Source organism: Xiphophorus couchianus, chromosome 18 (genome assembly GCF_001444195.1).
Source record: "Xiphophorus couchianus chromosome 18, X_couchianus-1.0, whole genome shotgun sequence".
Classification (NCBI taxonomy): Eukaryota; Metazoa; Chordata; class Actinopteri; order Cyprinodontiformes; family Poeciliidae; genus Xiphophorus; species Xiphophorus couchianus.
Window position 1 is genome coordinate 26,547,202 of NC_040245.1, and position 26,209 is coordinate 26,573,410.

Sequence of the window (26,209 nt, forward strand, 5' to 3'; positions counted from 1 at the left end):
CTAATCAGAAAATATTGTAATAGATGTCTTAGTATTAAAATTGTTCATGTCTGTTTTATACAAGTTTGAAGATATTATACGGGATGTGTGAGGATCTATGGTAATTAGAACCTGTTGTTTTAACTTTGTGACACGTCATGAAAAAAGGTCGGGAGAGCTCTGTGGGAATTCAGGAACCATTCTGGGGCAGTTTGGAGGGCTGGAAGCGAGATAGCTGATAAAATGTGGTCTAATATTTAAGACGTTTCCGCATAAAACAGCATGTCCATTGTTCTTAGCTTGGAAACTGCGTAGGGAGGATGGCTTGGGCAGCAAAGGTTCTGTGACCTTCAGTAAAGTTGTTTTTGTGAAGCATAACACCTGCGTGGTCTCTGGGCAGAAAATCTCACGCACAGTAGTAGCCCGGAACCACATGAATAGGCCCACGCCTAAAACAAATAATATCAGGCATCAGACAGTAAAAACCTGCTTTGATATAAAAGTAATTGAGTTAAAACAGCTATCCAGATTACTGGTATGAAACAGTTTTTTCCGGGATCGCACAACGCTCTCTGGAGTCAAGAAAATGATGCTTGAAGCTTGCTCTGGGGATACATAAATAAATATTAAAAACACATCAGATGACTTTGACGCTTTTGAAAGTGTCGATGTTTCCCATGACCAAATGCATCTGGGTGTGTTTGATTGCTCACAGGATGAGAGCGAGTAACGTTTAAAGCCACACCTAAGTGTCTTTACCAGTGTTCCCAAAAACATAACGGACCTGGAAGTGAAACCAAGCTGTGACAGTGCGGAAACTGTGACAAACGTTGAAGAAATCTCTGAGGATCCATCAGTGGAAGAATCCTCTTCAATTGAAGAAAAACTCATGAGATGAAATTCAAATTGACACAGATTGACAATGTGGATGCTAAAGACATGGATACTTCCTCTGAGGATGAGGAAGTTCATTCTGAAAGCACAAATGCTGGGAATATGTGGACAATATGTGTACTTTTGCAAATCTTCCAATTCATTCTTCAACTGTTGGATGAATGCCACACCATATAGGATTATGAACTTGAGTGTTACCAGACGATTTGTGGCTCAGTTCCCCGAAGAGATATCTGGACCTTTTGCAGAGACACTGTTGTTTGCAAAGTTTTTCTTTACAGCAATGCACCATCCAGGTAGAGATTTTCCCCCACTTGAAGTCTTTGCAGTTCAGAATGAAATAATTGAAACACTGAAGATCAGAGATGTAGAACATTGGAAAAAGCCAGGATTCTTTTCGTTTTACATGTCACATTATCTGGCCCAATATGGCATCAACACAGACTGTGAGCTGTACACAACTGACTATTGTGAACAATGTCAGAAGTGTTCACGGATTCATAACCTTGGTCCTGTCATTCAACAACGAGATGACACTACAACTACTCTTCTAAAGGGTTATGCGTGTTTTTTTCTCCACCGGTCGGCCAGGTGTCACTTTTTGAGTCATTGAGTGATTCCCAATCGCACCATTGATATTCCTGGAGCTTGTGGGACTCAGCGGTACCCGTCTTCCATCATTTGTGGTGATTCTGAACCGAGCCACTTTCATAAATGATTGGACAGGAGACACTAAAGGCTGATGACGAACATGCCTTCACTGCAGTGAAGGCATGTACAAACGGGGATTCCTTTATGTTTATGAAAAGGACATAAATGGAGAGGAAGACACCACTCAACAGGATATGATGGTTTCTCCTGCCTCTCCTCCCGACAATGACAAAAAAACATCACATTACTGTTACTTTCATGCATTTAAATACAGCCTATGTTTATATTCACAACCCTTACATTGTTTTTGGAATCTTTGAAAATCAACACGTATCCTCTTTCTCAATGCACGTCTCCCTTTAACGTTATGATTTGGACCAGTTATTGTCTGAAATTCTCTTTAAATATTAATAAAATGTGGTTAAAAAATGTAAGTTGGCAAGTTTTAATTAAAAAGTATTCTGAACCTGCTTTGTAATTCATACTTCTTTACAGCTACAGGAGAGTAAAAAAGCACAAGCAAAAATTATACTAAAATTACTTTATTACAGCTGATTTCTGTTCAATATCCCTCTGCCAACACAAGAAAATGGTATACAATACAAAATATAATAATGGATCCTATTTTTGTTCAAAAAAGATTTTTTTTTTCTTTTACACAATTTAAATCCACTTTTAGTACTTTACCATCTTTCACGTAGTATCTTCATAACATCTGACATTCAATAAGAATCTCCACCATCTATACATTTTAATACAGGTTATAAGTTGTAGTGGTAATGTGCCAAAGAATACTGACATCTTCAAAGAAATGCGATCTTTTCATCATTTGTCTGTAACTCCGCTTTTTGTTTTTTAAATTAACCCCCAAACCCACAAAAAAAACAAAAAACAAACAAACTTGATCGTTATGATTCGATTCTAACCAACAGTCACTTAATGGGTGAAAACTTCGAGATGAGAACAGACATGCGGATGTTCGGTGTTGGTGGCTTCCGGTATGGCACAGTGTTTGACCGCAGAGAAAGAATCCTTTTTCAGTTGCCGATTCACGATCCTGCATCCCACTCGCTTTCAGTCAGTAGGATGTTAGAAACTGTTCCATGAAACGAAAAAGAAAGTACGGGTTTGACAGTAACATCAAGATTTCGCCACATTTTAGAGTGAAGTCAAATTGTCCAATGTGAAAGTAAAACTTGGCATGTATGCAAGGTTTTGCTGGCGTAACATTCAAGCACTTGGTCTTGGCTTTAGAGTTGCAGAAAAACTCCCAATTATTAGTACATTATGATTTTATTTCTAGCCAAAGGAAAAAAAAAAAATCAAGGGAATTGAATACAACTTACTTGGATACAGTAGCAGTAGGCATAAAACAGTTTTTTTGAGGCCATATATTACGTTACATGATATTATGCATAATTTTCTGTGGTGAAATATATACAGAAATTAAAGTACAACCTGAAAGGAAAAAAAAAATTAAAATCCCAGCACTTTTTGTGTTGTCAGAAAATGAAAAAGAAAAGTTTAATAACAGCCCTGAATCAGGCTGGAATGAGGACAAAGCGCTCAAAGGTGTAGGGTTGGGAAAATCATCTGCACAAGTGTTGCTTAACCGACTACAAAAGTGGCGTTCGATGGAGATGACTGAATTCAAGAATGAGGAATCAAGTCCGGTGCTTTCAAAGTAACTAGATGAGACTTGGCTGGGGGGGGGGGCAAAATCAAAACAGGTGGTTGACACTGCTACCTAAAGTTCAGAAGAGTAAACAAACTCTTTCAATAGAACCCTAAAAAATATATATTGATATTTTCAACCGTGAGTCACAGGACACACCTGAATTATTTATCTGTCAAATTACCCTTAAAAAAAAAAAAATCTGTTAAAAGTAGGTACTTTGTTAGAAAAAAAAAAGTGAAAATGTCTTCACACCCCTTGAACCTTCTCATGTTTTGTCATGCTACAACCACAAACTTTAAAAGTACCTCATTAGGTTTTTGTTTTTTGGTCGGATGAGAACATCACTTCAATTTTTTAGACTTGGGGATTTGGGGGGGGATCTAATGTTGAAACGGGTAAAAAAACTAAAAACAACAGTGGGCAATAATCCAAAACCGATAGTCAAAGCTGCAATAGTCAGAATGGACTAGTCAAAGTCCTGAGCTAAGTACGACTAAATCTGCAGAAAGACTTGATGGTAAGATATCGTCCAAGGTCAATCAGACTGAACTTCAGCTGTTTTCTAAAAGATCTAACAAAGAATTGGACAGAATTTTTTTTTATTTTACCTCACAGTTATGAGTTTTTATGTGTCATCAGTTGTAATATCATGTAAAATGAACAAGAAATCAACTTAGTGGTTGTAATGTGACAAAAAGTTCAAGAGGTATCGACGCTTTTGACAGACTCTGCATCTAAAAAAATCCCCCCAAAAAACCTACATCATGCCCATCTCTACTGACCTTTAGTGTTTTTTAAAAAAAAGTGTATTTAGGCCTCAAAATGTTATTTTCAATAAGAGTTTACGTTCAGTAGCACAGAGCCGGTCGTCTTGGTCGTAACTCGCTGTCTGCACATAAAAGGTTCGAGTTTTTGTTCAGTTGGTTTCATGGAAACTGTCATCTGTACACATCTTAAAAAAAAAAAAAAAAAAAGGCTACATCCTCACATTCTGTTCAGTCAACGTCACACAGAAACGCAAACAGAAGCAGTAACACACATCTGCAGTCTCAAAAAGAAAAGGCTGTAAAATTTGGGAAAATTCTTTCACTTATACTGTCCAACATGCAAAAGGAGGAAAACGAAAATATCACAGCACAGTAAGTCTGACTTTTCTACATGCGTACCAATGAAACATTCATTCACCAGGAGCTTTAAGAAAAGAAGTCAAATATTAATCTTACACTCGTCGAGCTGTATAAAGTGCTTCGAAAAAGGCAGCAGTATTAAAAAGGCACTAATATATATTTATATATATATACCTATATGCATATATATAAAAATAAAGATTAGCACTAAAGATTGTTTTTGAAGGCTGATAAGTTTAAGGGTTACAGTGACATTCTCTGCATTCAGGCATAAACAACAAAAAAATTTTAAAAAAATGCTAAAAAGTAGCTTTGAATGTTTCTACTGTATTTAGTCGTAGAAATTTATCCAAAACCATTTCGGAGGCATGGAAAAAAAGAAATTAGACAAAAATACAATCTACGTTAGAGATCAGAGATAAATGAAGAAATGTAAAAAACATTTAACCCGAGTTAACTGAAACAAACTGAGCTAATGAAAGCTAAAAAGGCACAGCGTTAGTAGAAGCAACCGTCTAAAGAGATTGAGATTTGTTTGGTTCTGTATTTGAGAAGATTTTTTGTTTTGGTTGATCCTCGAGGATTAAGGCGGAGCGAAATTTCTTAATTAAAAACAACAACAACAAAAAAAAACATGAAGGGCCACTACAGCAGGCTGGTAGACAACAGCAAAGCATCCCCAGTCGTTTGATTGGGTTCTCCACCGTACCACAGAAAAGAAAAAAAAGGAAAAGAAAAAATTTGGCCAGTGCATTGCTAAACATAGACGGGCAGATTAAAAAAAATTTGAAATAAAAATTATAATAATAATAAAAAAAATCTATTTAATGCGATTGTTTGAACCTACAAAAGGCTTTAGAGTGGTGTTTTATGTGCAAAACAAGAGCAATGGCTGTGAATAGCACAAACTCACGAAAAAATATCCTCCACAGAGGAGAACAAAAAAAGAAAAACAAGTCAAACTTACTTGTTGATACTCTTGTGTAACATGCATTTCAGAATCTGTGTGTGCTCATAAAACTGCCGTTGAGGATGGGCTGAGGGAGAGGGAGGCCCCCCTGCCCCCTCTTTTTGACCTGAGCAACATTTATTCCACCACACATCCACATCTGTACAAGGGGAAACATTTTGGGAGGGGGGTAGTGTCACAGGCAGACAGGTTTCTATATAAAGTGACTCCAAGGCAGACCGGAAAGCAAATCTAAGAGTAGGAGAACTGCGACCCGTTGGATATTTGTGAGGTAACACTGGAGCTCCTGCTCATCCCGGGCTCGACGCGCCCTCCCATTGCCTGCAGGGCCCCGCCTTGTGGGTGGCCCCACTGCATCTGACCCGCACCTCCTCCTCCTCCTCCGCCCGCCGAGCTGTGCCCCCCCCACCCTTGCTGCATAGGCGACCCTCCTAAGCTGGATTGGTAGTGGTGGTGGCTGCCTCTGTGATTGGAGCTCAGGCTGGAACCGCGGCTGCCCCAGCGCGGCCCTTGAGAGCTCGAGGAGGGCCGCAGCTGCTGGTGCTGGCTGAAGCCGCCTGGAGCACCGGGGAAACTGTTGCTGAGCGCTTCGGGGGAGAGGTCCGCCAGCATCATGTTGTTGAAGCCCAGGCGCATGCTCTCCGAGTCGAAGGCCTCGACTTCTCGGGCCTGGCGCTCCAGCAGGTTCTGGATGCGCTCTGTGCGCTCGTTTTGCAATGATTGCATTTCCTCCTCAATCTACGGGAAATCCAAAGACGATGGAGCATTATTCACAGGTACGAGGGTAAAAACGAATGGGAATTTAGTAGATGTACAGAGTTTCTGCACCAACACAAATTAAACACTTTTTAAGACCGTTAATAAAATTTAAGACCTGTGTTCAAGACATAAATTTACAGAAGAAAATCGCATGTTTTGCACAGCAGTAGTATGGAGTTTTTTAGTGCAGCGTGAATGCAGCATCGTATGGGTTGGAAATAAAAATGAGCCAATGGCGAAGACAAATGTCGTCCACCCAACAGGCAATAAATTTAAAGCTAGCTGGATAGCTATGGTATATTAGTAGTGAGTTAGCTGTAGCTGCAACATTTGCTGGACAGAGTCAAGACAAGTCCCACAAAAAAAACAAAAAAACAACACAACTACATGTACGAGATTAAACAGTCCTGCCATCCCAAAATTTAAGACATGTAATTAAAATATTTATGACCAACCCACATTTTTTTAATGGATGACTTCTGAGCCCTTACTTTTTTCTGGGATTTCTCCCATTGAGTTTAATATCTGGTTGAATTTTAACTGGGCCAATCAGCAGACAGGAGGAGAAGTTGTGAGCAATGATGTTTTTCTCTGCTGTTTTAGAATTGTAGAAATGGACAAAGCCATTCAGTACACTTCCAAATATCGAATTAACATTAACAGTCATCTTGTTTGGCTCGTTTTCAGCTGCTTTGTGTTGACTTTTCTCCACTTCAAGCTGGTGCTTTTTGTTGTTTTTTTTTTAAACATAATTTCGAGCAACAAACTTAGAATGACAAGTTGTAAAAAGCAGAGGAAATATACTCTTGAATGTGAACAAATGTTGAACCTTTTGCTCCAGTAGTGCTCTTCGGAGTGACACCCTTTGTTCCAGGTCATTCTTCTCGCGGGCATGCTGCGCATCCGTCTGCATCTTAATTTTACTCTGGTAGGCATTGAGAAGCTCCAGCTCCTGCTGCAGCTGGATCTGTAATGCTTGGCATTGAGATTCCTGAGTCACATCCAGGCGTAACTAAAGACAAGGAATGAACAACGCAATGTTACTCAATCCTGACACAAGATGATAAAAATGCAATGTTGCATTGAGGATCAACAGTCTTGCTTGTACATTTCTGGCACTGAAAGACTCACCGCCTGTGTTGAGAACATTTCACTGATGGAATGGTCGTACTGCTCTGCTAAAATGGCAAGTTTGCGATGCTGCTCCAGCTTTAGACGTTTGAGGACAGCTTTGTGCTCGGACTTTGGTGTGGTCTCCAACAGGTGGTTCCTCAATGCTTTATACTGCCGGGTCTGGATCTTACACGTGTCTTGAAACTGCCTTTTGATCTGGAGCTCTTTGTTCTTGAAAACAGAAAAACAGGGATTAGATTAATAATGTGTGTAGACCTTCATCGCATTAGGAGACAAATATCTTTAATATAAGGTTTTTGCAGGTTTCACCAACTCAAACGTAAGAGTTTAAGACATGTTTTAAGAACAGTATCAATAAAATTTAAGACCTGCTTCATGACAGAAATGAACAAAAGAAAACTGCATATTTTATAGAGCAGGGCCAAGCCTTTTTTTTCACAGAACGCACACAGCATAGTACTACTGGGCTGGCTACAGAAATCAGCCAGTGGCAACGACGAACAATAGATGATAAATGTAAAAAAACTTGCTAGCTAGTTTACAGCTAACTAGCAGCTAGTTAGATGTATCCTCAACCGCCTGGAGTCACAGAACATACGATGTCTTCAGGCGATTCAAATCTTTGCTTGACAGAAAAGCTCCACAATGAAAAATAAAATACACAGAATTAAACAGTACTGCCACCACAAAAGTTGAGACCTGTGATTATGACATTTAAAGCCGACTTACATAATTTCTAATGAATTTCAGGCATTTCGTGGCCTTCATTTTAGATTTGTGAATTTAAGACTTTTCAGACTCCTTGTAACAGGCTACAACTGAGAAAGAAGAAGTGGTAACTAGAAAATGCCTGAAGAAATTTAATAGGGGCCTGCCAAAGTGTGCGTACTGGTTGGAAACAAATAAGGGGTTATGTTGAAAATTAGCATCAATACTATGGTTAGCTAAAATGTAGTCACTAGCATGTGGGTTATCACAAACATGTTGACCAAACATGGACTTACTAAATTCAGTATGCAAGCAATATTGTGTAAGCAAAAATGAGTTAAAAGGCAATGGTTAGCTTAAATGCTGTCAGTTGCATGTGTGGGATTACTAGCATTATGCCTTAATCAACTCAGTAAATAAACATTACTGTAGCACTGACTTACTCCATTCAGCATGCTAAATGTGGCTTATATATATATAAAACAGCTAAATGGCTTATTTTAGTTGTAGGCTGACATTAGCATGAGGGCTACCACAAGCATGTAGAACAACTAGTATGTAGAGACTACCAGTAGGATGTGAGTTATCAACAGCATGATGACTAACAGGAACCGTAGGGGGAAAAAATAATCAGAAACAGAAAAATTGTTTCAGTTGATGTTAAACACAAAAAAGTGAAACAAGTTTCACGACAGGTCAGAGACTAACCTTGAGGCTCTTGGGCTGCTGACGAACCTCCATGCCGTGTTTTCGTCTAAGCTCCCGCTCTCTCCTCTTGTTGTACTCCTGCTGATTGGTCAGCTCCGTCTGGTGCTGTAGCCGGATCAGCTCGACCCGTGTCTTCTGGATGTTGTTGAGCTGGCGGAACTGGAGCTCTTGCATGGACTCGTGGTGACGAAGAAGCATGGCGTGCTCCAAGTCCTTCTGGGTCTGACGCTTGTTTAATTCCTACCAACACAAGTACACAGAGGAAATCACAAAAGGTCCTTCCTAAGGTGGACATTAAAAAGAAAAACAAACAAAAAATACTTTTGTCAGGAATTGATGAGAATTTTGTGATACAGACTCCTTATTGATTGTCATTGAATTAGGAAATAAACTCAAAGTATGCACTAGGGCTGAAACGATTCCTCGAGTGATTCGAGTACCTCGATTATTAAAATTCCTCGAGGAAAATTTATCTGCCTCGAACCTTCATTAAATTATGTTTTATTATTTAGAGCACCGTGTTATGTCCGGGTTATTACTTGCGTTGCACAGAGCTCACTCACTTCCGCCTGAGTTGTTGACAGAAGCTAAGTGTTAGCAGCATAAAGTCCAGTTTTCAAGTTCGGCCTGGGAGGATTTTATTGATTAATGATAATGTCTGGGTCTTTGTCGTTTTTCGGGGGACCAATAAGAATCCTTAAAATGACTGGCGCGATGCTTAGAGTACGGCAGTCTTTTCTCCTCCCGGAGCTGCTGCCTGGTTGTGGTTCAGAGCGAACGGCGGGGACGAGCGCTGCAGGTGTGTTTATACAGATGAGCGGATAGACTGAACACTGCGGGAGGCTGCGTGTTAGATAATTAACGTAAGTGTAGCTTTACGGACGAACTGGAAAATTTATTTCATATCATCAAGGTTTCAACAAATGGCTGGCGGCACGTAGATGTTTCTGTGTGTGACGAATAAAGGTGTCAAATTCCGTCGCTAAAACACAAAAGCTATAAATGTCTGGGCATCTATTAAACTGAGTGGAGATGAATACATAAACGAAAAGCTGGAGTATAGACATGTTTTATAAGCATATTTGTGAGCCTGCCTCTATTATTACCGTATTTTCCGCACTATAAGGCGCACCGCATTATAAGGCGCACCTTCAATGAATGGCCTATTTTAAAACTTTTTTCATATATAAGGCGCACCGCATTATAAGGCGCATAGAATAGATGCTACAGTAGAGGCTGGGGTTACGTTATGCATCCATTAGATGGAACTGCGATAAAGGGAATGTCCACAAAATAGTCAGATAGGTCAGTCAAACTTTATTAATAGATTACAAACCAGCGTTCTGAAAACTCGTTCATTCCCAAAATGAACAGCTGTTGCTTCCTCCACTTCCGCACCATTGATTGTTCATGTTAAATTCTCTCGCTGCTGCTCTATGGGCTCTTTGCACCTCAGCTTAATGATGAACATCGATCCGAAGCCCCGACTAGTAAACTGGAGAAAGGTTTTAAGATGTTCGCCTTGTTATACACAGATACGAAGGTGAGTTTTACGTTCTTTAAACTTTGTAGCTAACATTAGCTTTAGCTTATGCCGGACATTTTTCTTGTAAAAATGTGCTATCTAAGTATCTAAACATTTTTCATCATTCATTAACGGACAATGTTTTTACCTTATGTTCAAGTATATTACGTGGTTTATTGTCGTTAGTGACAGAGACCAAGTAACGGGGATTTTACGGTTCAGGCTTTTTGCTTCTGAAGCACAACGAGCCCATAGCTTAACATTAGCTCTGGTGTCGGAGTTCTAGTTCAGCTGACGGTTCAGGTTCAAAGTTGTTGCTTTTAGAAAAATATGGCCGTGTTCCTTAAGGTCTCCGTGTTATTTCGCTTTATTAGTTTTGCATGCTTCTTGTGAAGCAGGACGGTGTTTACAGCAGTGTGTACAGGCGGATCAGTAGCTCGGCTGTCTGGCTCTGGTCTGCTCTCTGGTTCCCATAAACTCGATCATTCAGGCTGAATACAGAAGTGTTTCCATGGAAATAACACAGAAAGCTCCTTTACCTTCTTCTTTAGGCTGAAGAAGTTGATCCGGAGTGACGTGAAGGCTGTAAACTTTGCTGTGCGGCGTTAGCTTTAACTGGTAGCGACGAATATTTACAAGCCACCGTCTTCTTAATTCAGGATCGTTTGGAAATCCATGAAAACTTAAAAGCCCATTATATTAGGAAGACAGCAATGTTCATAGTATTGTTTTATTTGCGTCTGAAATAAGACTTTGTCTTTTCTAGCTGTCATGGTAACTCAAAGCAAAAAAAGAGAGCCGCATTTGCGCATGCGGTTGTGACGTCAGCGCGGCAGGTGCAAAGAGCCCATTCCCGTGTTCTACTGTGTGACTGATCGCCTTGAGCTTAAACTCTGCGTTGTAAGCATGTCTCTTAATAGGAGCCATTTTGGGGTCTTTACACAAAACCCAGCGTGCACCGCTGGCTGCATCGGCGGCTGCTTTCCCCCATTTCTTCTTCTACGGGGAAAATAAAGTCGGCGTCTGCTTTCCCGTTTCTTCTTCCACGGGGGAAAATGAAGTCGGCGGCTGCTTACCGTAGTTGCGAGACCTGTTGTGGCTCAATATTGGTCCATATATAAGGCGCACCGGATTATAAGGCGCACTGTCGGCTTTTGAGAAAATTGAAGGTTTTTAGGTGCGCCTTATAGTGCGGAAAATACGGTAAATTGAATATAATTTCAGATTTTTGTATAACTTTTCTTCAGGTTAACTTGGAAAGTGAGCTGCTATTGTTACGAGTTAATTTTCTGAAACTACAGAAAAGTTATTGTTAGGGAAGCTCAACTGTGGAAAAATGAACTGATGTTAATATGCGATAGTAAGACTGCTGTGATGTTAGATTTACCAGTGTTTTACTTTATCTTTTCTTTTATCCAATTACTCGATTAATCGTAAGAATAATCGATAGATTACTCAATTACTAAAATATTTGTTTACAACAGCCCTAGTATGCACCATGTTGCATTAGATTCAAACTAAATAAAAACTGGCTCAAAAAATAATGAGAATCCATCTGTCAAATGGACATTTTAACATGAAATGCAACTTTTTGCACATTTGTTTTTGTATGTGCCTTCAGAAAGGCATAAATACTTTCTGCCTTTTCAGGAAGGATTTGTCAGGTCTTAAGGTATTTCCAGCTGTGGAAAACACCTTCCCAAATGATATTTATTGTTATTTTACTCCATACTTTTCATACTTTGGATCGCTTCTGTCGGGACGCCATCTTGGATGCATTTTAAATCAAAATATGAGGCGTGTACATCACGTGCTATTGGAACCGACAAGCGGAATCGTTAGGCAGGCAGATTAACGATTCTCCACAAGAACTGGTTTTCATTCCCAGTCAATAAATGTCACAGTGAGCAGTGTTGACCTCTCTCAGATGCTGCTGTTCAATTTTGTGGCGAGCCATCAGGATCCTTCTTTTGAACCGGCGACACTCCAGGTCCAGGTACTGCCTCTGTCTGCGCTGGAGGTTGGCCTCTTCCGCTGCTTGGAGGTTCTGGAAGTTCTCCTTCTGCTTGGACAGCCACTCCTGCTTTTCTTTCTTGGGTGTTGACTGGTTTTCATTCAGCTCCTGGAGAAAAATAAACACATTTAACCTTACTACTAAAGCTGAATTTGTAAGTGTAATTATGTTTTACATCGAAAGACAAATATGTATGAAAATAAGTGCGATGAAGTTTGAAACCTCTTTCAGCTGCTCCTTGCGAAGCTTGTACTCTCGTTTTTGGGATTCCAGGAAACTGTTCAGCTCTTTCTTCTGCTGACCCTGGATGTGATGTTGGAACTTCTTTTCATCGTTGCTAAATATTTTTGCCTAGTGGGAAAAAAACCAAACAAAAAACACCCGCCATTATCAGTGTGATCAATGCAAAACAGCAGCCGCCATAGGACCATTGGCTGGACTACATTTTTATCTACAGAAAGCGAGAATCCAGATATTGATTTGAACTTTTGTTTTCATCAGCGACTCCGAGATAGGAGGTGAATTAACAACAAAAAAACTCTTAATGAAGCGTAACCTCTATTCATGCGGATACATATTAAAGCCCTGGGTTCACAATGTAAAAAAAAAAAAAGGCGCGGATCCAAACTGTACAGCTAAAAATATCACTTATCTACTGATGTGCAAATGTTGCACTGGAAAGACACAAACATTTAGTTGTAGGCGGTGGCTGGTTGTCAACAAAATTCAAATTTAAGTGGTTTAAATTGAACCTGAGGATTGGAAGTGACAGTCAAAAGTCTGTTTGTTACATGTAAACTTTGCTGTTGCTAAGCATAAAAAAAGCAAAAATAATAGTTTATAGTTCATTTACCTGAACAGTTTTAGCTGACTTTAGCAATTTCACAGCAGACTCTTACTGACTTTGGTGTGTTTTTTGTCAAACGGGAAAATATTCTATCGCTGAAATCATTTAAATCAGCGTACGTCTGACTCACTTGTTAACCTTCTGTGGTTTAGAGGATTTATGTACTATTCCAACAAGCTCATGCTAAGATGACATTTTCTACTATTGGTAAAAGGAACTTCAAAAATTTCCTAACCAACCCTTGAAACCATTGCTTCCCTAATGCAATATCTGGGGACATTTAAGAGGAATACATTTAGAAGTTCTACATTGTTAAACACAACTCTGAGCTGGTACATGCTTGTGTTTCGGAAACTCACATCTTTCTCCATGGATGCTTGGTGTTTCTTGACCACTTTCTCCAGCTCTTGGGCGAAGTTGTTCCTCTGGGTCTCCAGCTCCTTGTCCAGACGGAGCCGGTGCTCATCCTTCTCGGTCTTCAGCTTGTTCTCCAGAGCCAGCAGCTGCTTCTGGTGCTGCCGTCTCATTCGCTTGTAGCCCAGGATCTGCTCTCTTAGCTCTGATTCCTGCTCGTGCTCCTTCATCTGGCGTGTGAGCTGACAAACACAAGACACAGATTTTTTTTTTTTTTTTTTTTAAATCAACTTGATAGAAACAGGTTGTAAGAATTACAATGACATAAATATTGTCAATAATGGGCTGTCCTAGAAAAAATAAATCTGCCATGCCACATAGTCATGCTGTCGCCCTTTCAGAAACTCAGCAGTGAGCTCAAAGAGATACATTTTCTTTACTCTAAGAATAATTCTAAAAAAAAAAAAAAAAAAAACCCCTTTGGTGGAGTTTCTTTTAATAACTGGATAAAAGGAAAAAATGTGAATTTGAACATAATCACATGCTTGTTAAGAAAACATATCCCAGGAAAATCAGAAGTCTTTCTGAAAAACTATCCGTTGAGCCACAAAAATTAAAAAAATTAGATCAAGTATTTCTTATGACAAAATTATTGCAGTTTGCCTTTTAATAGGCAGGTGTCAATACTTAATAGAATCCACTGAACAACACACATGGTAGCAGCATAACCCAATGCTGTCAAATGATCTGTGGGAACCCAAAGTATGATGAGCAGTTTATGTCCATACGTTTACATCGATCGGGTTTCTATGTAGAAATGCCTCTAATTCCACCTGCATCATCTTTATGAATTCAAATAGTTTCATTCCCAAACTCCCAGTAAGGAAAGGAGGTGTTTCTACCGCTGACGCCGTACGTATAGTTGCAAAGTCTTCACGGTTTCGTCTCGTCCTCTGGGTCTGAGTGGGGGCAGCTTGTGGCTCCGTTGTGCCTCTGCCATGAGGCTCTGACTCTTCTTTGCGAGCCTCTTGTTCCTGATCAGAAGGGAAAGCAACAAAACCAGAGTGAAGAAACTGCACAGCAACCAGAAAACGGAGACACAACAGCTCAGTTGTGATGAGAATACTCAGGATTCTGGGACTTGATTCTCTTACGGGTTTGAGATTAATGACCGAGCTGTTGGACATCACTGTGCCGTCGCCGTCCATGTCCGGCTCGCTCTTGTCCTCGCCTGCATCAGGTATGCTGTTGACGGAGCTGCTCTGGGAGCTGGCACTGATGGACATGCTGGGTATGGACTGGTTGCTCCCGACGCTGTTCACGGTGCCCGTCCCACTCACGCTGGGGTCCGCCTCCTACACACACACGGCACAGGAAACAATAAAAAGGCTACAACAATAGAGGATGCTGCTAAAACATAAACATGCCAGCTAGGAACAGACCTCGTCGTCGTCTTGTGCCTCATTCATGGAGCCGTTGTGAGCTTCCTGAAATAAGATCTTCTTCACCTTGCGGTACTGCAGATTGTCTAGTTCCCTCACAGCATCCTTGGTCCGATTTATTAGATCTATTAGGACCGATTCTGGCCGTTCACGCTGGATAAACGCATGCTGAAAAGAAACTAAGAGTTAATGTTGGAACTTTTATGATTTAAACAAGGTACTGTTACCCACTAAAATGTAAGACTTTAAGACCTTTAATCAATGGAATTTAAGACCTATATCATGACAGAAATGTACAAAGGAAAACCTCAAAGAAATAAATTGTATGTGTTGGCAACACATCCATGGTGAACAACATCCAGCCAACTCGTAATAAGTTTACTCCTACCCATGTTTAGTAACTAGTAAGGTAGCAGCTAGCAAGGGTAAAACTAGCTAGTTAGTGATAGCTGTAAATGTTTTGCACAACAGTAAAATTCTGAGGAAAAAAACTACATAGAATATATGAGATTACATAGTCCTGCCACAGCAAAATTTAAGACTCGTAATAAATGTATTTAAGACCAACTTATATTTCCTCAATGATTTTAAGTCCCTAATTTTAGTTACATTAAGACTTTTTGTTTAAAAAGAAAAGACTACAAAGTTAAGAAGAATCTGTTGTAAAATTTAACATTTTCTACCTTGAGGAGCTCCTCAGAGTTTGGCCTTTCCTGAGGAAGTTTCTGTAGACACGAATCGACAAATTTCCGAAAATAATCCGTCCTGAAAAAAGTATGTCAAATTTAGTCGCTAGAAGATTTTCAGAAGCATTCTGAGTCACATCGCTTTTCACTCACCATTCAGTAGACTGCAGAACGGGGCTGTCGTTCTGTGCTATATGATATAAGGCACTCATCGCATTCATGTTGAACAGTGGAGGCTTCCTCTCAGCTAGAAACCAAGAAGCCTATCAGTTTATATAAAATCCAAAATTTTGCCAACTTTACGTGTTTAGCTCAAATATTACACATATTTTTACCTATATTTGAATAGGTAAAAATAAGTCGCAATATAATTCTTTTTATAATTTTTGATTTTTTAAGTTAATCTTAGCCTTCGAGAAGGGTTGACTTGCTGATTTTGTTCTCTAAAGGTTCCTTTGTCTGGCCGTGTACAGTCTAAACACACATAACTGTGCCGATGAAGTATTTGGAGCATGTTTGCCCTCAATTAGGAAACACAAAAGCTCACACAAAGCAGACAGAGATGAATGCTTGGTGCGTCCCACACCTCGAGAATCCTTCATTTACGAGGTAAAAAAGGAATGCAGATAAATTACATGCCTATGCATTGAAAGCCTAGGCAAGTTATGTATGAACAAAGTCACATCAGTGCCAGCAAAGGCTTGTGGAGGTTTCTGTTGTTTCAAGGAGCCAGCCTAAGTGGCTTCAAGTAATGTTGACTGGGAGAAACGTTCAAATACTGAGGGGAGGGGAGCAATCTTGATAATATGGACGTACCTAATTCAATGCAGGTTATTCCTAAAGACCAGATGTCCACCTTTCCATCATACTGACCCTCATCCATGGCTAATATGACCTCTGGGGCCATCCTGAGAAGAAAACATATGCACCAAGATAAACATAAGATGGGACGAGTAAAAACCAACACCAATACAAAAACAAACTGACACAAACAGAAAATACAAGCAAAGGCATTGAATAAATTTACCAGGTTGGAGTCCGTACTTAAAGAGTCCAGGCCAGAGGCTAATATAGCTACATACATACGCACTTTTCAGGTATTTATTTGTAAAAAGAAAATTGTTCTTAATCCTGTATAATTTTCTTTCTACTTCACAACTGAATACCACTCTGTCTTTCACATAAAACTGCAATGAAATATAATTTATATTTGAGGTTTTAATGTGACAAAATATGGAAAAGGTCACGGTGTATGAATGCTTTTGCAAACCGCTATATGTTTCTGTTGAACTACTGAAATAAATGACCTTGTTTGTATTCTAATTTATCAAGATGCATCTATACATGGCTGATCACTTACCAATATGGAGTCCCGACAAAAGAATTGGCCGGACAGGCAATGGAGGCCGAGCCAAAGTCTGCTAGTTTCACCTGACCCGGTTCTGTCAACAAGATGTTTCCTGCTTTGATGTCACTGTAAAAACATACAGAAGGAAACGAGTGACGTTTCACTGGAAAGGTAGAACATGGAGCAAACAAAGGTTTGCTTGAAAAATACTCAAATACGCACCGGTGGATCATGTTGTGGGAGTGAAGGTAAGCCAATCCGTGAAGAGCACCATGGGTAATTGCAGCAATTTCGACTTCTTGCAGGGGTTTCTTGTGAACTGGAAGGTATTAATTATCATTGGTGACGCAATACGGGGAAAAAAAATAAACAAACTTGCAAAGCGGGAACAACATTCCCACGTTGTGATTGACTTAACTCACCTTCTAACAAATCTGAAGCCGAGCCTAGACAGTACTCCATTACCAGCTGTTGAGAAATAAAGAGATTGAGTATTTGTTTCTTGCTTTTGTCTCTGAGTTTATGTTCAACATTTGCTACTGATAAGTCTATCCAACAGGATATTTTTCATTTCAGTTTGATTTTGGCTCCAAATAATAATAATTTAAAAAAAACATAACTGTGAAAAAAATGGTGGGGGGTTTTTTGTACTATTTTTGGCATATCACTTTCTTAAGATGTGCACCCTTAATCCTTTTAATGACAGAGCCAGCGAAATGTCCCTCAGAAAGTTAAGGTCTACACAAAACATCCAGCTACAGGGACCCATTTCGTACCGTTCAGTCTAATATGAAAACAACCAAAACTACAAACGGTACAGAATGGCAAAGTGGCAAAAAAAAGCAGCCCATTTCATGCAACTACATAAAATTTAAACACAAAGTGACCAATTATCTATTGTTAAAGTGAATGGCTGGAATTTATTTAATACATGTGGCCAAATTGGAAATAAATTCAGTGAATCTTTTAGTGACTACCGTATTTTTCGGATTATAAGCCGCTACTTTTTTCCCGCTACTTTTTTCCCGGTGTGGCTTTTCTGTGGATTTTCCTTCAACCGCCACGGGGCGGTTAAAAGTCAAAATTGGAAATCAAAGAAGAAAGCGTGATTTTCATTTAGAACAAGCACATGCTAGCAGCAGGCACAACGGAGAAATGTTTTCAAACTCATAACCCCTCATCAGGGAAACCACACGAAGAAGTTCATATGATGCAGCTTTTAAGTTGAGGGCTCTGCCTCTGCTGTGTCCTTGTGAAAAACCGAGAGCGGCGGAGATACCAGCGGCTTATAGCCCGGTGCGGCTTTTATATGTATGTTTCTTGTATTTTTTTATTTGTTGGTGTGGCTTATAGTAAGGTGCGCTCTATAGTCCGGAAAATACGGCACATTAAAATGGTTGAGCTGAAATACATTGCTCTTAATAATTATTGACAGATAAGATGTATTAAAAAAACAAGCAAAATTACACATTAAAGGTTAAAGGACAAAATAAGAAAATCTATCCTAACCATAATTAATTTTTGGATTTTGTATATTATTTAAAATTTTGCTAATTTTTTAAATACATTACTACATCTTATATATTTTCAGTGCATCCATTCATTTTCCAAAGTTTGTTGATGTAAACCAGGTTGCTGCTTTTCTTTGCGTTTACTTCTTGGGGAAAGGCTACATCTGGATCAATACTTCCCACTTATTTTTAACAAATTGAAAAAAAATTTTTTAATTTCATGTTCACAGCAACTCCCTGTCCTTCAAGTTGATTGTTGAAGGTGTATTCATCTTAAATATTAGTTGTGTTAAAAAACAACTGCAATCACAATTTTTGCTTCCACGATCAAGCAGGCCTCGTCACTCTCCAATTTACCTGATTTAAAAAAAAAAAAAAAAAAAGAAGCCCTTACCCAAGCAGTGTGCTCTCGCAGGTAACATCCTTTGTACTCTATGCTGTTTGGGTGCTGTATTCGCTGCAGGAATTTCACCTCCTTGATTATATCTTGCCATTTCTGTGAAATCAGTACAGAGAGTTCATAAAAAGAAAACCAGAGGGCAAACATCAAATTAGTTTTTGCGTCAAGTTAGCCCAGAAATAGCTTGGAAGCAATAATACAGTATAATGCTGTCAGTTGAGAAAACTGATTAATTCCCATGTATTGTTTTGCATGCAATTTTGATGCAGTATGATTAAAATGACAGCAAAACAGTGCAAAATTTGAAGCCTAACAAACCTTTACATTTGCATTGTGTAGCATATAGGACACCCAAACACACCATGCAGTGTTTTCCATTATTCTGACAGCAACACAATCTGCTGGCAGCATGCCTGATGTTTTTCTTTAATGGTTTGATAAAGAAATCTTAGAATGGCATGTCTTATTTCCTATTTGAAAGTGTGAACTGCTATAGTCATTAAAAGAAGAAGAAGAAAAAAGAAATCCAACAGCTTCATGCCAAGATACATACTGTAGCTGTTTGGAGAAACATAGATTGTGTTTATGGGCAATTCTTTTTTTTCAACCCAATGGCATTCAAGGCAAAATTGATTAAAAGTGTTTACGTTACGACCCAAAGCGCAAGCATTCCTGGTTTTTGATCGTATGTTTGCATCCAGAAAACGCCATTATACCTCATTAGACTGTTTTCCAATATAGGACATCTTCTTGATGGCCACCACATCATTCGACCGCACATCCCGTGCCTGGGAGATGAGAAGAACTGATTGTAAACATTGTAATTTAACAAATACTTGAAGATTGTTTTCTTTGTGTGTTATTTGTTTGTTTTATTTTTATGCATGAACACATCCACAAATTGCAACATGCTTTCCTTAAACCATCAGACCAGCAGTTTGTTGCTACTGAGCTATTATAAACAGCAATATTTGTTTTATTTTGATGGTAAAAAAAAAACTGATTTTGCTTTGAGGTACTGATGTAATAATAATCATAAAATGCGAGATTTGGAGAATAACGGAACAATAAATAATCAAACAAAATTAGGTTTCAACCATTTAGACTGCTTAATCAACAGCAAAAATATTGTGTTGGGAGTACTTAGAGACATTTAGAGCCAACTGAAAGCCTTCATTACAGACTCATCTGGTATTGAAAGCATAATCAACACAATCAATCATATAATCTTTAAAAGCCTCAGACTAAAACACACTCATAAACAGACACTGATCTAGAACTGTACGGAATAAAACCTTTTTTAGGTAGTTGAACGAAGATGTAATTTTTTGTAACGATTTTTTATCAAAAGTTCAAAAGTCAGACTGACTTACATAAGACTATAAACATTTCTATAAGTACAGATAACTTAAGCATTTATAATCCAATTCCAATTTCTGCTTTTCTTTTAAGTCTAATGACAATAAAGATTTATCTATCTATCTATCTATCTAACCAGCTGATTATGATTGTGTTCTAAGGACAATGAACGCCGATAATGTCATTTGTACAAATTTCGTTTTAATTTAAAATTAAATATGTGCTGCAGGATTTTTTGACATTAATCTTACAGACTGTAGCAGGATTAGAAAGTAATCTCCATTTATGTATCACGGCATATTTTCCTAACCATAATTTGATTCATACTAAAATAAGCCATTAATTCATGCTATTAATTAATGAGCAATTAATAGCATGATACATTAAAATGAGCTCAATTATTTCCATTCAGATGAAAGACAATTTTGTTTACAGAGATAACATCCGTTTTATTTATGATTTTGGTAGAATGTGGCTTTTGTTTCTTTTGAATTCATGGTTTTTAGTTGTTATGTAATAGTCTGGATATTTAAAACATGGAGTGTTCTGTATAAAGTTTATTGGTCTTTGACAGGGCGAACTTGCATTTACTATGCCATTATCATAATATTAATTGAAAATGGTGTCAAAACAACAATATTATCGTTTATCGCAAAAATCTCTGGAACAATTTATAGTCCAGCATAATTTGTTATCAAACTATCCTACACTAAAACTAAAAAAAAAAAAGCATCAGATAAAACACTGCTTTTTAATGTGATTATATAAAAATAAATTAGGAAGTTTGCAGTTGTGATGCATTTATTGAATAAGAACGGAAGCTGATTAAGGGAAAATAAGTGGATGTGATCACCAGGTGACTTACTGGTGCTTCGCTATGCATCCAATTAAAAAAACAAACAAACAAAAAAAAAAACTCACAAAATACACAGCTCCAAAGCTGCCATGTCCAATTTCATGCAGATCTGTGAAGAGCTTTTCCGGGTCCTCTCTGAAGAAGAGTTCTGCGATGTCGGGGTCCTTCAGGTTCCCCGCCCGGCTGTTGTTGGGCATGCCGGAAGACGTCAGGGTGGTGCCGCCGCCGCCGCCGCCGGGAACTATCTGGGTTTGCGACAGCGACGGGCAAGCCCCCTGCGACGGCTCATCTGCAGGACAGTGATTTCATGTGTTCAGCACTGCAACACAACAGAAGCAAAAACAAAAAACAAGCAGAATATTACACATTTTCTTTCAAGATTATGGCAATTCTCAATTTTAAAAATACATTTGAAGAAGAATCAGAAGAAATAAAGCAGAGCTGGGCAATGTGGACTTACAGCTTCAGTACAACACTTTGTGCTACCACTGTGATGACAATAAAAGTGACGATAAGAACTATTTATTATTACTTTTTCAGGTGACTGTATGGCACCACACTGAAGACATTTGCAACACGCTTCTTTAGGACACCAATCACATAAAGAAGTGTGATTTATCTCACTGAACAGCAACAATAACTTCATCCTCTTTTTTGTATTTATTGATATTCTCATTGAATAAACAGAGTATAGTAAAACTAAAAATCCAAAGAGTCAGACAGTTTTGGGGAGTTTTAAATAAATTTATTAAAATGAATTTATTTGACAGAGATAAATCAAAATTCTCCGTCTCTGATACAAAAATGATCACGAAATAAATTACGAACGATACGATAAATGCCCATTAGCACCCCCCAACATATGTAAACATCTGGTGGCAGATTGGCTTGTTTTGTAGCTAATGTAACTTTTTGCTATATTAAACAAAAAGTTCTACGCAATTCAGCTGACAAAAAGACAGAGCAGTTGCAGACGTTGTTTTGGTTGAATGAAATGCATCAAGTCGACGGCAGTGTTTTATTATTTAGATATCAACGCTGATTTTAATTAAAATCTTCCTTATGTTTACCATAAAGACGGCCTGTTCAAAAAGATATGCAACTAGTTATTATGAGGAAATTGCTACGAAGATTTTGTAATAAGTTAAAACCCTGTTTTAATTTTATTTTTTCGCAAAAACACTCCACTGTGGAAGTAAATATTCCTTTCCTTCGCCGTTGTTCTGAGCAGCCCTGCTAATGTGGACTGTAGAAGATCACTGAGGAAAATTTACTGAGTCCGTGCAGCGGCTCAGATGATCAGTTGCAAACAGATGCAGAGCTGACGCTCGAGTCACAAGACTTCTTTCCCAGCCCGGGCAAAACAGCCCCCGGTCCAAGCAGACATCTTTTGTCTCACAACAACACTGAACAACCCCACTATTCCACACAGATGTAGCCACAGTCACGAAATAAAGCCTCATTACCATGCAGGACTGTGCCTCTTTATTGCCATTGTCCTTTATGACATCGGTGCGACTCAATGAGCTTTGTTGTCATATGTCATGACACCGTTTTCGACCACGCGCGCACACACACACACACACACTCACACACACACAAGGAAAGAAGTGCCGATAGCTGATACCGCCGTGAATCAGGACGAGCCTTCCAAACCGTCGCTCACAAAAACGCTTAAGAATGCGGCAGGACAAGACAACAAAGCTGGAGGGCTGGAATTCCCAACGTATGCCCTCACTACACCGTGACTCTCTGCACTTCCTGTTCGCGTGGCTCCGGCGAGGTTGGAATGGGCCCTAGTGAGAAACTTGACAAGTTACATCTAGCAACCCTGGCACAAAGACAAGAGCAAACACGCACTGAAATATTTGACAGCAGAAGGGGAAAAACTCGAAGCGTGACAAAGAAGAAAAAAAAAAACAACAACAAAAAATAGCTGTCATTTCATTTCATCTTCTCATAACAAAATAGCTGGGGCTTTCTGAAGAGGTTTATGTTACTAAAATGATCTTTTCAAGAACATATGTAAGCAGCTCCTGTTACACTCAGTTTCCACTAAAACATGGAAATAGCCTTGTTAAGTTTTAATCTGAGGAATAATGTGAGCAGAATATATTTAGTTTGAAGCAGAATATGGTTTAGATGTTGGAAAATGTATTCTGCGCTACAGTAACTCATTTTTATTTGAATAAAGAAACTGTTATAAGAAGTCAATAAACTGACATTTATTCTTCTCAGTACAAAAGAAAACACTCATTAGAGATCGCTAGCGGAACACTTAATGGTAAAATTACATTTTCTTCCATGTAAATCAAGGGACATACATTTTCCCACAGTCTCAGCTTCTAAAATCTCCTCATTTTTGGTGTCATTTGTAAAATCTTCTTTGAACTTTAAACCGAAATTAAATTAGATTAACAGTAGGTTAACAGTAAGGAAATAGGAATTCCTGTATTTGAGGAATTTGTAAAATACAAGTCTAAAATTTCACATTTCAAATATCAGCAGCTCATAATTTGCTGTGCCAAAATATGCATCCCCTGCTAACTCAGCCAAATAGAGAGTTAGGAAGGATTTCACCTTTCTACATAATCATTCCTGTTCTCTGAGCTACTGGTATTGTTTCAACCAAAAGGACAATATTTGGGGAAAATAGAGAGGGAATGCAGATATCGGCAGCCTAATAATAGGCTTTGCCAAAAAATGCATCCCCTCCAAACTTGAAGAAACAAACAGTTACGAGAGAAATAACTTTTTCTACATAATCACATTTGTTCCCTTAACTGCTGGTATGAATTTGATATCAACAGGATAATATTTGAGGAAAACAGAGAGGGCATGCAGATATCGGCAGGCTAATAATAGGCTTTGCCGTAAAATGCATCCCCTGCTAACATGGAGAAATAAAGAGTTAAGAGTGAAATAACTTTTTATACATAATCACACTTGTTCTATGAACTGCTGGTATAAGTTTTATATCAACAGAATAATATTTGGGGAAAATAGAGAGGGCCTGCATACATTGGCAAGCTAATAATTTGCTATGCCAAAACATGCATCCCCCTGCTAACTTGAAGAAATGAAGAGTTAAGAGGGATTTCACCTTTTCCACGTAATGACACTTGTTCTCTGAGCTACCGCTATAAGTTTCATATCAACAGGACAATAGACAGGGGATACAAATATTGGCAGGCTCAGAAATTAAAATACATCCCCTCCTACATTAATAGACCAGACAGTAATGGATGATATAAAATGTTCTACACAATGGGCTTCTGTTTTGTAATGCTTGAAGCTATTATGGCATTAAAAGAAAAATCGGGGAATTTCAAACCATCTGCGGAGAACATTTTCATCAGACACTGACTGAAAAACGGTCACTGACTGAATAACCGTATTTATTTCAATTAATCTGCGAAACAAAACCCACCGTTTTAGGGCTTTCGTGGTTAAGAAACGTGATGATGTTACGAATATCTTTAAAAGTTTCCTCTTCGGTCATATTTCAGTCCGTTTTCTCGTCAATATGCGAGAGTTTAGAGCGATGCGCGCTCCCGCGACAGGGACATGCGTTTCTCGGCATAACACCGGCATCCCACACGTTTCAGTTCTCTCCCTGGTGGCAGCAACAACCTCTTCAGCATGTCAATGTTCATCTTGGGCCTTCCAATGAGCCATCATTTGATCCAGGTGCGTCAAACCAGGGAGAGAACTAAAAATTGGGCAATTCTGTACTGCTCTAAAAAGAATACAAAGAGTAGAAAAATCTAATACCAAAAAAAATTTTTTTTTTTTTTTAAATACAGTGTTTCAATAACTAAATTCTTTGTAGGAAAATGTCAATAGGGCATGAATACAAACAGCACTGTTAGTAAATGTAAAGTTTGCCTCACGTGTTCCCCAGGTGAGTCCCTCTGGGGTTCGACCAGCATCCCATCTTACCTGGGCGTTTCAGCTCATGTCACTGGTGATAATAACTCCCCTTCTTTTACAAGTCAGCCTTCACATTCTTTAATTTTCCTGAAAGCAGCCACGTTCCCACCGTTGCCACTCTTGCGAGTGGCTAAGCTAAGGTGAACCTTCACATTGTAAGAAACTAACACACGACTCGAAGCGCTGACGTACGAACATAAATCGAAATGTCTTAAGAGATTCCCAATGTTGCCTGTATAATGTTAGCACCAAACTTCATGGTAGCCAAGTTACGTGTCACAGGATGAAACAGCTCAAGCGGTGTTCCTAATGTGTTATCAATCTGAACTGTGGTGTAACTACTCAACCGACATTGAGTTACACGTCACGTTTGGTTTAATTAAGAGAAAATTAAATTTAAAAGGCCCAACAAGCTACTGTTTGCTAATTTAGCCTAGCCGGTTAGCTGGAACTCACCCTGTTCTGACAGGCCAGTTCCGAGAGATGAGAGTGGCGCACACTTTAGACCAGTTTGGGATTAGAAAGTACTTTTCCAGTTTCATTCCCAGCGCGGAAGCTTCGGAAGCTGAATCCTGGTGGTTCTTCACGCTGTCAGCTGGTTTAACAGAGTACGTCAATGAAATGACTAAAGATTAAAATGCCCACCCTTGAAGTAAACTGGGGTGCCACAGCAGTCAGCTCCCACTCCCAGGCAAGCTCCAAAGATGGCTGCCGAGCGCTCCGCCGCCGCGCCTCTCTTCGTGAAAAATACACCAGGGAAGAATGCGAGAAAAGTTCAGGCAGCGGCAAAAACAAAAAACAAAAAAAAAAAAACACCCATAAACGGGCCGCTGTGGAATCTGCGAAGCCGTTCGACGAGCTGGATATTTAACTTAGCTCAAGTGACACCTGAAATATTAAGTTATGTAAAGGTCTTCTCTTCGACATGCTACAAATTGCAGTTCCGCCCTGCCTGTTGCAGTAAACTCTCCCTGACCCAGGAACACCAGGAGGCGGAAACTCTGGAACCGACCGTACTTCAAAAACGCTAAAGGTTTGCCTTCTACATAGATTTAAAAAAAAAAAAAAAACCCAACAACAACAACATGCAAAGTAACATAAACACGTCATCCAAAGCATTTATTCCTTGGAAAAGTTTGTAGCCTTTTGATTCAACTTCAATAAAATAAGTATTGATTATGAGGATTTTCCCCCCACGATTTTTCAATAATCTTTAGGCATGTTAAAATCTTAAGTTTGATGGCATGGGTTTGGATGTTAAAACAAGCAATATTGAAACCAGAGCTTTCCATACAACGTAGGCAGAGTGTAAAAGTGCATGGACGT

General features: G+C 39.0%; 1 protein-coding gene across 3 annotated transcripts; it reads right to left on the reverse strand.

Annotated features, from left to right (window-relative positions):
• Window positions 1–2,050: 2,050 nt before the first annotated feature.
• On the reverse strand, window positions 2,051–25,865 carry taok1a (TAO kinase 1a). Of its 3 annotated transcripts, none has more exons than XM_028045717.1 (20): window positions 25,529–25,865; window positions 21,016–21,239; window positions 19,452–19,523; window positions 18,730–18,831; window positions 17,247–17,292; window positions 17,047–17,143; window positions 16,837–16,950; window positions 16,293–16,384; window positions 15,630–15,723; window positions 15,474–15,555; window positions 14,791–14,958; window positions 14,503–14,703; window positions 14,251–14,382; window positions 13,354–13,590; window positions 12,370–12,498; window positions 12,052–12,255; window positions 8,609–8,848; window positions 7,190–7,402; window positions 6,888–7,070; window positions 2,051–6,037 (listed from the first exon to the last, which is right to left on the reverse strand). In XM_028045717.1, exons 2-20 carry the CDS (start codon window positions 21,145–21,147, stop codon window positions 5,531–5,533), a joined length of 3,045 nt encoding a protein of 1,014 aa, XP_027901518.1. In that variant the 5' UTR covers window positions 21,148–21,239; window positions 25,529–25,865; the 3' UTR covers window positions 2,051–5,530. The 3 variants fall into 3 exon arrangements, with proteins under 3 accessions (XP_027901518.1, XP_027901516.1, XP_027901517.1); XM_028045715.1 differs by having other exon boundaries at window positions 21,016–21,269; XM_028045716.1 differs by having other exon boundaries at window positions 21,016–21,269; window positions 25,340–25,865.
• Between the last annotated feature and the right edge of the window lie 344 nt (window positions 25,866–26,209).